This window comes from Mustela nivalis (assembly GCF_964662115.1).
Source record: "Mustela nivalis genome assembly, chromosome: 3".
In the NCBI taxonomy this organism is placed as follows: Eukaryota; Metazoa; Chordata; class Mammalia; order Carnivora; family Mustelidae; genus Mustela; species Mustela nivalis.
Window position 1 is genome coordinate 73,182,922 of NC_139022.1, and position 12,053 is coordinate 73,194,974.

At 38.4% G+C, this 12,053-nt stretch overlaps 1 protein-coding gene across 6 annotated transcripts in view; it reads right to left on the reverse strand.

Moving 5' to 3' along the window:
- Window positions 1-12,053, reverse strand: part of VCAN (versican) — a 111,397-nt gene that overhangs the window by 51,564 nt on the left and 47,780 nt on the right. For 3 of the 6 annotated variants that reach the window (XM_082724684.1, XM_082724680.1, XM_082724681.1), the window contains exon 7: window positions 8,981-11,995. The exons of the other annotated variants lie outside the window; for them this stretch is intronic. In XM_082724684.1, the coding sequence (XP_082580810.1) occupies window positions 8,981-11,995 (3,015 nt within the window). The remainder of the gene's footprint in view (window positions 1-8,980; window positions 11,996-12,053) is intronic. 6 annotated transcript variants of the gene reach the window in all.

The window sequence follows — 12,053 nt, forward strand, 5'->3', positions numbered from 1 at the left end:
GAGTGCCCAGAGTTTCCTGTGAAGCAAAATCTAAAGATGCTTCTTCTATTAATTTATTTTGTATCATGTCTAGTTTTCTCTTTTTACTAAAACAAGCAAATAGTCTTTATTATATGCTTTTGCTTACTAATTATTTAAAGTTGCCTTCCCTGTTAAGCAATAGATTGCATTATCTTCTTTTCTCCAGCAGCACAATAGCTTGACTGAATGACTTTACTTCAACACCTCCAATTATTTCCTGGAAGTGAGTGTGAAGAGATGGGAAGAGAATGTTTCATCTGCAGACAGTACAATGGCTTCCCTACAGAGCAGAGTAAGGTGAGTACGCAGCATAGTGAAAAATGGTAACTATAGTATATTCCGTTATACTCTACAGAAATATACCTTAATATATTTCCTTTTCCTTTTTCAACCTAGGAAAACCAAAACCTTCAGAAACCTACTCTTTGCAGCACATGGCCAAAGCAACTAAATCACCCTGTGAGAAACCAAGAAGACTACAGGACAAAGCCAAAAGATGAAGCCACCAGAAGCCGGTCAATTATGCACGTGTGCAAGCACATCTGGACATAATATCATGACACAATAGGTCAAATTTTTACAGACACAGATGCTGAAATATAATTAAACTTTCCCTCTCACTCTAGAGAGTCTTCCTTTCATACTTACACTTTAAATTATTTATGGAGAAATACTTTGTCCACTATTACAATAATTCCAACAAGTATTTAGAAGGCCTATCATAATTTATTTTCCTCCCAAGAGTCAAATCATTCTTTTTATGACAATTACAGCCTTCTTACCAATAGACAGGTGTTTTCCTCCTGATCTGTACTCAAAAAATCTAAACACCCACATACCTCTCCAAGGAACACCATTTTTAATACAATAAAACAGGTTCTTAGTTGTTCATATGATGCTCTGGGATGAAAGACTATTTTACATTTTCTATCACCTCAGTTATGGTGTTAACAATTCAAAGCACTTTGATACAAATGAAAAAATATATACAACAGTTTTCACCAAAACACATCCCCAATCCCTACCTCTTGGCCAATGCCCCCTTTTTGGAATCATTCGACCAATGAAGCAGCTGAATAGGCAACTCTTCTCAGACCTGACTGACCCCCCTCACTGAGGTGTAATGTCACACATTCTGTAAACTGATGCAAATAGGCAATGCCTTATTAAAAACATACAATTTTCAGCTTTACATCATAAAAATGAAACACCAGAGAGCATTTCTTTTTCCATTTCTTTTATCCCTTTTGCTCGTTTCACGATGCACGTCTCTCCCCTTGGCTTCATCCCTTCCCTCAGAAATGTTCTGAACACTGTCTGGGCCCATGAATACATTTTTTATTCATTGCACAAATGAATGATCTAAGAGCTATTAAGAAAGAAGAATGTAATCCCTGTGTAGAGAACTGGGGGTTTCCTTGACAACAACAAAAAGACAGCAGGGAATGCCCATGCATTCCATGAATATGCAAGAAGAGACTAGGCCTAGTACCTGGAAAAAATTTATAAAGAATTTGTGAAAAGACCTTTTGCTTTGGAAAAAAAAAAATTAAATGGGTGGTTATCAAAATCATAAGCCCAACTCTCACGCATGAAGAAATAGCAGGAAGCTAATAAATTCTACATATAGGTGCTGTAGAATCAATACTACATTTAAATTTTAAATAAGGGTTGCAGCTGCCTCTGATTTGCACCCAAAATGGCATCACCCTACACAAACACAATTCATAGAGGATTAAAATTTTAACAAGCTCTTACAGTCACAGGAATACTACAGTAAGTTATATTTGGCTCCCTATGAATCGAAATCTGAAATTTTTAAGATAATTTAATTTTTTTTACCTTTTTCCAGTACAAAACAATCTGTAAGTGTCCCTACACGTAGAAGTCCAGAATAAAATAACTGCTAACGCAGAGAGGGTATTAATTTGTACTCCGTAGTCCCCATGTGCCGGGCACTACATGGAGTGCTTTGTTGTCACAGGAATATTTGTGTGATGTGCCTACCACAGTGACCGACAAGCCCTCAAAGAGATCTCTTCCTCCTCTAAGAAACCTGGTGAGTTTGTGGTATTATTATACATTTTAAATGTTATAACAACTGAGACCTCCTGAGATAAAGCAATCTTTAAGACCAAACAGATGGAAATCACAATGCTGACGATGAACTCAGGCCTGTTTCCAAAGGCTCCTTCCAGGACGTCAACTACCTCTGCCATCGATCTTATGGGGCGAACTGACCACCCATCCACATTCATTCAGAGAATCACAGAATGGGCTTCAAGAATCTAGTTCTAGTGGAGAATCTTATGTGTGGTCATTACTTGACTACTTGTTGAATAAATGAGAAAACATCTATCTGTGTATTTTGTGTATAGGTGTGTATACATGTATGTGTGTGTACATATACACAAGTGATCATCTTGTCTCATGGTCCCTGCGATTTGGAAAAAAGAGTATGTGTCAAAGTTTAGGAAACATTCCTTCTACACAGTAATAGCCATTAGGTCTAATTTACTGGCAAAAAAATTCTGACGGTGAACCTAAGAAATTTCTGGGTCCACACTGCAGATAAGCCAAGGAGAGACTGACTCCAGACTCGCCAACTTCTAGCCCTTGCTTCTGTAATACTACTGAATTAAGATAGCGTAAACCTTTAGCTCACCTTTTAGAGTACACAGCCCACTCTTTAAAAAGCAGTTCCATGCCATTTAACTTTACAAGTTATAAGTGTAACTCTGAACCATGGTACTTCATGGGAATATATTTTGAAAAGTTAAACATACTTAACCTACAGGAGATGCTGTATTTGTCAAAAAGCACGAATCACTGAAACACAGGAAAGTTTATGAGAGCACTCCCTCCTGAAGAAGTTGGCTGAATATTTGGTGTTCACCCACCTGCACAGGTTTCTAGGTGAACACTAAGAAGGCATTCATCTTCTGGAGTGGGCCGTGCCCCTCTGTCATCCAAGTGTGATTTAGAAAAAAGCCTGATTATGCTTGTGGCTCCTTAGCTCCACTGATGAGTCTCTGCTGGGCAGCAAGAGGCTGGCTAATAACTGGCTTCCAGTCATTTGTTTTTGATCTTCCTCTCCAACAAGGACTAGCTGAAGTTTCTCCCTTCTCATAAAATAGTCTCTGGCTTCCTGTCTTCATTGATTACTTCCTTCGCGGATCTCAACTGCCATTTATAGTTGGTATCATGTTACCTAGTGTGTAACTGTATTTTTCTGTACTGTAATTATACCTGATTGTGTTAATGCTGGCTTCCCAGAATGCGTTTAAAGTCCTTGGGAGCAGAGCCTATGGTTTATGTTTATTTTGTGTCTCTTTTAATATCTGTCAAAGGACTAGGAATGCTGTAGCTTTAACTAAAGATAAATCTTGCTTGACCGTGCTCTGCTGGAAGACAGTGTGTGCCTTTCTCTGAGTTCATTGCCAGTGACAGCTAAGTGGCATTTATCTTTAGATAATGTCGCACCTCCGCAGTAGTTTTGAGAACTCCTAAGTTGTAACTGCAAATGCTATTTTCAGAAAGAAGAAGCTCATTTTAGGAAGATAACAAAGGTCTTTTTAGCTATCTATGGGACATGTCTTTTATTAAACTTCAACCTGTGAAAAAACAATTTCGGTTTCTTCAATTTTTCCTTGAGGTGAGTGGGTTGGTTAACCAAACATTCATAGAGCATTTTAAAAATTGAGGGTCTATTGTGTGCTTGTGTATGTGTGTCTACATGTGAGTGGTGTGCATATTATGTGTGACACATACAAAATACTACATTTAGAAGGACTTTTTAGAAAGGTAACCTTTGATCTGCAATACAGGGTTAAACTCACTAATCATTTATAAACATTAGGGTCAATTTTTTTCTTCAAAGTGTAGAAACAAAGGGAAAATATAGCCTCTTCCCTTTTCATTTTATTTGACTAATGGAAGAGGAACTTAATCCTTTTCCAGATTTCAGGCAGTAAAGGAGGGATGGGAGAAGCCATCCTAATTCCCTGCAGAAAGAAATGTGCTTCTCTGGCAGGGAGCCACAGCGAAAGCCCAGCAAAAGGAACCACTCATGTGTGCAAGCACCAGCCCCAACCAATTTCAGGGGTGTGCTCCAAAATTCTACTGGGAAGAAGCAGCCCAGACCCAGGCCTACCAATTTCAGGGTGCTGTTCTCTTGACACAGCAGATATCTGAACAGCATACGTTGTCCCCCATATTAGCAGCAAACTAAACCTAACACATGCCTCCATTCGCCCACTGGCAATACTTTCCCTAGTTGTCTCACAACTGATCTCCAAAGCTTAAACATGAAAACAGATGTAAATCGTGCCCTGAAAGTATCAAGCTCTGCAAGCTTCATGATGACTGAGCTCTGCACATGCATGTGATATTCTGAAATGTAACTATGTACTACCTTGATGACACATAGGCATCAATGAGATTGAAAGTAGGTTTGTAGGTGCCTGGGTGACTCAGTAGGTTAAGTGTCTGCCTTGGGCCCAGGTCATGATCCCAGGGTCCTGGGATGGAGCCCTGCATAGGGTCCCTGCTAAGCAGGGAGCCTGCTTCTCTCTCTCCCTTTGCCTGCCCCTCCCCTTGCTTGTGCCCATGCTCTCTCTCTCTCGCTCTTTCAAATAAGTAAATAACATCTTTGGGGGAAAAAAAAAAACAAACCCTAGATTTGCCTAGTTTGCTTTATTCAGCATCATACAAAGTTATTCAAAGGTAAATATCAATGGATGCGTATGATGATAGTGAGATAAAGTATTGATAATCAGACCAATTTAAAAAATGCTTTTACATTAAAAAGATCAGTTCATTCAAGAATGAATAATTGCTGATGATTGCTTTTGAATTAGCTAGATGACAGTATTCTTTTTCTAGCCGTGGTCTGAGGTACTTATTATTTTAGAAACTACCACAAGTTAAGAGAGAAGTCCCAAGAAATTGGGGGTCCTGATCTCCTTTTGCAAACGTCAACCAGAACAATGCAGCATTGCTGGTATAGTGGTGAGTATAGCTGCCTGTCAGATATTAACCAGGGGAGCCACTTTTTATCTCCTCAAGATGTTAGGTTTTGTTTGAAGAAAGGAATCTGTTCCTATAATTAAAAAATTTTAAAGTAATTTTTCTACATAATCCATTCTATCAAAATGAAAAATGTGTGATTTTGAAAAATTATATGAAGCAATCTCATATAAACATTGCCTTTTAAAAAACAATGATTGTGAACGCAATGAGATAAATACTGCCATTTTGCCAGGTGTCTATTTCCTGTTCTCAGAACCAACGCCCTTATTCTTCATTCTCTCCCCAATGCCTTCAGCTTTATGTACATTTCTCCAAAGTACAAACAAAAATGCAGGAAGAATTAATCATATAAGTGTTATTTCTCAATGATATAAGCAATAAGGTGCCATAATTTTCGATACAGAAACTGAGCAAAATGAATTCTAAGATAGAGGCCAAAATTATTTCTCAACATCTCATTAATCTCTAATATCATTATATTAATAATTTCATCAATATTTTAATATCTGTATCATTTTAGTTTAGTATTGGCTTTACACCTGCTCTGCACTTAGATATAAATTATAAACTAGCAAAAACCAATGTTTGATGAAACAAATAACATCGAACTGGCCTGACAAATAATATGGAATATATATGAACTCATTAAAAAAAACTAATAAACCATCTATTTTAAGGTTATAACTATGAGCATTTGCATAATAATGTTTGAATTTAATATCTGTACATTTCCAAATAATTCTTTGGTTTAATGATAACAGCACACCAGTTTTTAAAGACATTCACAGTTCTGTCACACTAATGTGACATTTTTGATGATTTAGAGGAGCGTTCTTTAAAAAAAAAAAAAACAGAATTGAAGAAACTATTCCCACACCACTAAATCCTGTAGACTTCATATGTGTTCACAAAGAAAGCCTTTCAATAATTTTTCAAAATGCAGGTGTGCAAATTACTCCTGAAGTAGACAGGAGTCATGTTTTCAGTATCCCCTGAACCACTGTTAAACACACCCCATAGCATTTTTCAGCTCATAAAACTTTTATGAGCTGAAAAGTTCCTTCAGGTTTTTTTTTTTTTTTACTGCTAACTACAGTTGCCCTCCAGCAACAGTACCTTAAGTTGCTATTAAGATCCATTTCAGCAAATATAACATAAACGTTTCTTGAGTAGCATGTTTCGTTTCATGATAGTTAAAAAAAAAAAAAGTCAAGATTTATGAGACTTGCTGAGCATAGCAAAAACTTATGAATGCCTCGGTGTAGTGTAGCATGGGTGGCATTTTTGCTTGCTTGGATATACAGTATATGTAGAGGTCGGTTCTATGTTTGTGAATAGATTTATACAAGTTCATACATGAACCAAGGATTTTCCAATCTGGAAAAATGTGCCTTGACACATAAAGAAGTTGGTTTCCAGGCACATATATATTTTTCCTTATTAATGTACACCTGCCTTAGAACCCATTAATTTAACATCTGCTTTAACGTTTTCCCTTGCCAAAGTTCAAGATGCTTGAAAAATTAAATTTCTCATAGAAAACAAGTAAAATTTGTAAAAGTAAGCAGCTGGTTCTGAGTAAACCTCATTGTCTTGTCAAGAAATAATCAGCGCTTTTAGTCTTCAGAAGAATGACATATATAAAATATACAAAAATGACAGATGAAAGAGAGAGACAGAGAAATGAGGGAGGGATCTAGATAGATACAGGCTCTATACCAACGCACCCCACCATACACACATTGGAATCTGGTCCTGATGGGGGTATCCAACAATTCCCTTTCCACAGAGTTTTCTGACCTACTGTTATCAACACTGAAGAAAAACTGGTTTGGAAGCAAATCATGATCCCATGTTTTAAAAGTGGAAGAAGGAAGAGGACATACCTAGGCATGTTTCTCAGACCCAGTTGAACTAAGTTAACAACTCCAATATAAACAAGCACCTTTGTATAAATGGGTTCTGGATCAGGTGACTCAGACCCTCCATTCAAGTCACCATTTACCAACTTAGATTTTTTTTTTCTGACTGTCAATGCTTCCAGGGAGATCAAGTAGCACATCTTCTATTTTATAATTTGATCACCTTAACCTTATCACACAGTTTCCCATTTTAAGAGATTTTAAATGCAGACTAGTTTTTACTGTTTTCTCTACTATTTGAATCAATTTAGTATCTACAGAACTTGAGAGTCATCTAAATTAGGAAAAACTTCTGCAGTCATTCACTCAAGCATTTTTTAAAAATTCTAAAATTAAGTCCTAGCAGTAATTCCCTTTCACTTTGGCTTTTTGTTTTTCATAGTAATATTATCTTGTCACTTTTCCAACCCTACTAACATCAGTCCTCATTTCCACTACTTGTCAACTCATCTTCTCCCTCTGATCCCAGTTTCAAGAGGTGGAAAAGGAAGGTAAGAGACAGGAGACATGATACAGTTTCCAAGAAACGCCTTCATTAGCAGGACAGTATTGTCCAATCCTGGTCTCTTTCAACCATATGAGAAAGTGGAGATTAACAGTAATACTCTGGGAATGTATTTCCTTCTATTTGTTGCTCCGCAAGAGCTTTTACACGAGCACATTCTGGATACCAGAAGCATGAAGTTTCCACCTACAACACTGGAAGCCAGCAGACATGACAACAGAGTTACCTGTTTGTTTCCAACAGGTGCACTCCTGAACACTCTAATGAGGAGAGCGACACTCTTAAGAAAATGACACCCCTAAAGGAATATCCCAACAACAAGAAAGAAAATGTGGTGCTTAAAAAAAAGAAAGAAAGAAAAAAAAAATTCTTCTAGCCCAACCTCTTAAACCCCAGTCAAGGAAAAAAATAACTATTCATTCTTTCAATTCACATATTCAAACTAGAATATAGCAACTTCACTAAAATCAGTGATCTCAACTTCTAAATTAAAAAGATACAAACCTGAATTGATCTATTAAACTGTATTCACTATGTGTCCTCAGCTCAGCTTACCAAAGTCAAAGATGGTGTGGTTTGACCTTTAGGAAGGAATAAGTTATGTTCGATAATGAAAATTGCAAATATTATTCAACGTTAAGCAGCAGTTTTTAAGAATTTTTGCCGGAGAGAAAAATAAAATATTTGAGCAGAATATAAGGCAATCGTAAAAATTCCTAGAGATGAAAACAATTAAATCATAAAATAAATAGCATCAACAGCCTGGTTTTTAGGGAACAGAGGTAAAGCTGACGTACCCATATCTGAAATTATATGTGACACAATGAACTACAGCATTTTTTTTTTTTTTAGGACTGAGCTAGGGCGCATTTGTTCTAAACATGTAAAGCCTCATTAAAATACCCAAGGACAACAGCTTAACAGTATGCTGAACTGGTATTAAAATAACATTTCAACTACAGACAAGCTATACAACAAACCTATAACATTTCAACTACAGACAAGCTATACAACAAACCTAAAAAATCCTGGGAAAGAAATAAACCAAAGCAAACTTTTAGACATCCTTCTACCAGCCCAAGACATGTGCAATACAGTTTTAGCTGTCCACAATGTAAGTACTGAAGGTTAATAGTTAAAGACCAATGGAATGTTAACACAGTCTAGTACTACACTTGAGTAGTAATGCATGGAAAGACACTGAAATTAAAACACTTTGTTCTGCATGTTCTGAAGTGATGTAACAGTGATGATTGGTTATATTAGATGACAAAGCAGGGCTTCTTAGGACTTTTAAAACACAATCGTATCTAACATTCTTCCAAATAACATATTTTTCCAATTCTTGTACAAATATATGAAACTAAAATACAGAATTTTTTTTCACACTCCAGTTATCTTCTAATGGCAGCATTTGGCATGTTGATTTTTTTCCCAAAAGTAATTTTCAAGATAAAATGCTGATTGCCTTGACTGGCATGTCTAGAAAGCAAAGACTTACCTGTCTTATTTTCTCTGACCTCAATAATATAAACATTAATGTCGGGGCGGAATTTTGTCCCTGCTGGGGGTTCTGGAGTGGAAATTGCCTGAGGTCTGAGGGCCTCTTTGCCTTCCACAGTGGGTGGTCTTGCTGGCTGTGTAGCGGAGGGAGTACTTGAAGTTGTGAAATACTCTCTGTCAATATCAGTTTCTGTTTCCTTTCCTACAACATCCTCCAGGGTAGTGGGAGGAACACGAGATGTTGATTCTCCAATGATTACCATGTCATGGGTTGTTTCTTCTCCAGGCTCCCTGTCAATGAGAGGCGGTTTCTCAGTGGGTCCTGGGGATGGCTTGGATGCTGACGTGGTATGGGGTCTTTCTGTTGAAGTGAAGGCAGCAGCCGTGATATTACTTGGAACTGTGGCTTTAATTGTTGAAAATTCTGGGACTTCTGTGGCTGTGGGCTTCTCGAATAATCCTGAGCCTACATCAATATAATCTAGGAATGCTTTCTCTCTTTTCTCAGTAGTGGTTTCTTCTATCAGCTGGGTAACATGGGTGCTGAACGGTGATACAAATTCCCCTGGACTAGCACTTTCTGTCTCATACTTCTCTTCAGGCTCTGGACTCAAAGACACCGTTGGTCCTACGCTTGGTGTTAGGGTTACCACTTCATCTGTTTCTGCTTTGTGCTCAGGGACAGCACCAGGTGGATAATACATACTGTGTTCAATTTTTCCAACTGGAGTTGTTTCAACAACTGGGACTCTATCAGAAGCTGTCACCAACCTGTCTTCAGAGACTGTGTATGGTGGCCCGTCATGCTCTTGTTTACCCACAGCTGTTGTTGCCTCCTCAGCTGTGGCAGCTGTAGAACTGAGAGTAGGAACTGGCTTCTCTGTGGTTGCTTCTTTCCAAGGGAATTCTTCCTGACCTCTTCCCTGTGTGATTTCTATTGTTGTTCTTACAGTTTCAGGGGAAATGGTTGCTTCCAGGTGAGTCTGATTAACGACATGTATGTCTTGAGAGGGTTCACCTAGAACTTCACCTTCTGGTGGAAGAGAAGGTACCAACACTCCCCATTCTGTCTTGGGAATTACAGAAAGAGGAATGGTATGGGAGCTGTCTACATAAGCAGTAGGTTCTTGGGTGCTAGTATAATTAACAAATGCCAATCCTTCCACGTCTGAAGTGTCTACAAATTGGGGGACAGCAGATACTGGCTTAGAGACATCCATATCTTCCTCATCTAAAGCACTTCCTTCTGTGGTTGCATAAATAACTTGGCCTTCCACACTTGTGGTAGGTAGAACTCTTTCCTTGGTTGTAGAATCTCTCAAAGTCGGCTTTTCTGCAATACCAATTAATGTAGTTGGCTGAAATCCATCTGTGACTTTCCCATGCATGTCTGTTGTATCTTCCTTAGCAAACTCATCTAATGGCTTTTGAGTACTATCTGGGATAAGAGTAAATTCATCTCCTTCATCTTCAGTGAAACCTGGGATTTCCTTATCCTTCCCACTCACTTCTGTAGTGGTGAGTAAGGCAGGGGGCAATTTTGGAGGACCTTCATCTTCTGTGGGCTCTAAAGGCTTCGCTGTTGTATTATCTTCATCCCATGCCCATTTTGATACAGTGACCACCTCCACAGTTACAGTGCTGTGGCTCACATTCAGTGTTGTAATACCCTCATCATACTTTGTAGTATCTTGATAGCCATCTGTGTCCAATTCAACCAGTGTTGTTGTAGAGTCTTCCTCCGCATCTCCTGCCTCTGTTGGCACCACATGTAGCTTTGCTGTTGTCAGTGTTGGGGAATCAAAAGATCTGGTCATTTCTACTGAAGACTCTGTAAGATGAACTTCCTCTGAAGAAGCCGTAGAGAACTTCATTCCAGAGAAGCCTTCCTCCTCTATCTTTCCTATAAATGGATCTTTGGTGATCTTTTCCTGTATCTCATCATCAGTGTAAGAAACTGTTCTCATCTCTGGACTAAGTATTTCTGTTCTCTCTCTTCCTTCTGACATTTCTGTTTGTGGAGAGGGATAAATAACTGTAGGTATTCCCTCGACTAATCTTTTATCACCAGAATAAGGAAACAATTCTACTTCTGTACGATGCTGTGATGGGAAAGGTGTGGTGGACACATACTGGCCCAAAATATCTTTAGTTATCCTTCCATTAGTTTGTTTCTCTTCCCAGTTGTCTGTGGATGATCTGTCACTGTCAGGCATAGTTACAGGTGAAACAATTGTAGACTCTGATAATGGCTCCCTGTCCTCTAGTGGAATGGAGGTGGTATCTTCTGAAGTCTTTGACACTGTAACAACTTCAGGTATTTGGCTAAAGGCCAAGGTGCTCTGAGCAGATCTAACTGTAAATGTTCTGTCTTCGCTGTCATCTTCTCCCACGGTGAATCCATAGTGGCTTGTGGTCAGAGATTCAGAAATAGGACTTACTGTTCTCTTTTCAGTTTTGGAATCCAGGGTCATTGTTGTAGACACAAATGGTATTTCAGTTACAGACAATTCCTTGGAAGGAATGTGCTTTGAGATTTCCACTGATGTTACCAAGGGACCCACTTCTATTTGTTCAATCTGTGTAACTGACTCTTGGGTTTGTATGTCTTCCCTGACACCATCCCATGAATCGGTAGCATGATGGGAGATGAGAGTTGTACTCTGGGGTACTTCTTTCTGAATTTCAGGTATGTCTGGCTTTCCACGTGGTTCTAAAGCTGAAGGTGAGTAGTAGTCCATATCCAAAGGCTTCATGGTAATCCCAGGTGTGGATGATTCGGTGGCTAATCCGTGTGTGACAGCTTGAGCCTGAACTATGGTTTTCTGCTCAAAATTGAATATATTTCCTACAGGAGGGGACTTTGTTGTAATGATAGGCAATTCGGTGATTAGAGGGATGATCGGTGTTGTTCTTTCGGGTACCATTTGCAGTTCTTCAGAAAGATTGGATGATGCAGTTTCTGTAAGAATATTCAGTTCGATGGTTGTAGCCTCTGATATATTCTGTTTAGCTAGAAAAATAATTTCAAAGAGTTGATTAGACAAGTCACTAATAAAAAGTTGTATGTC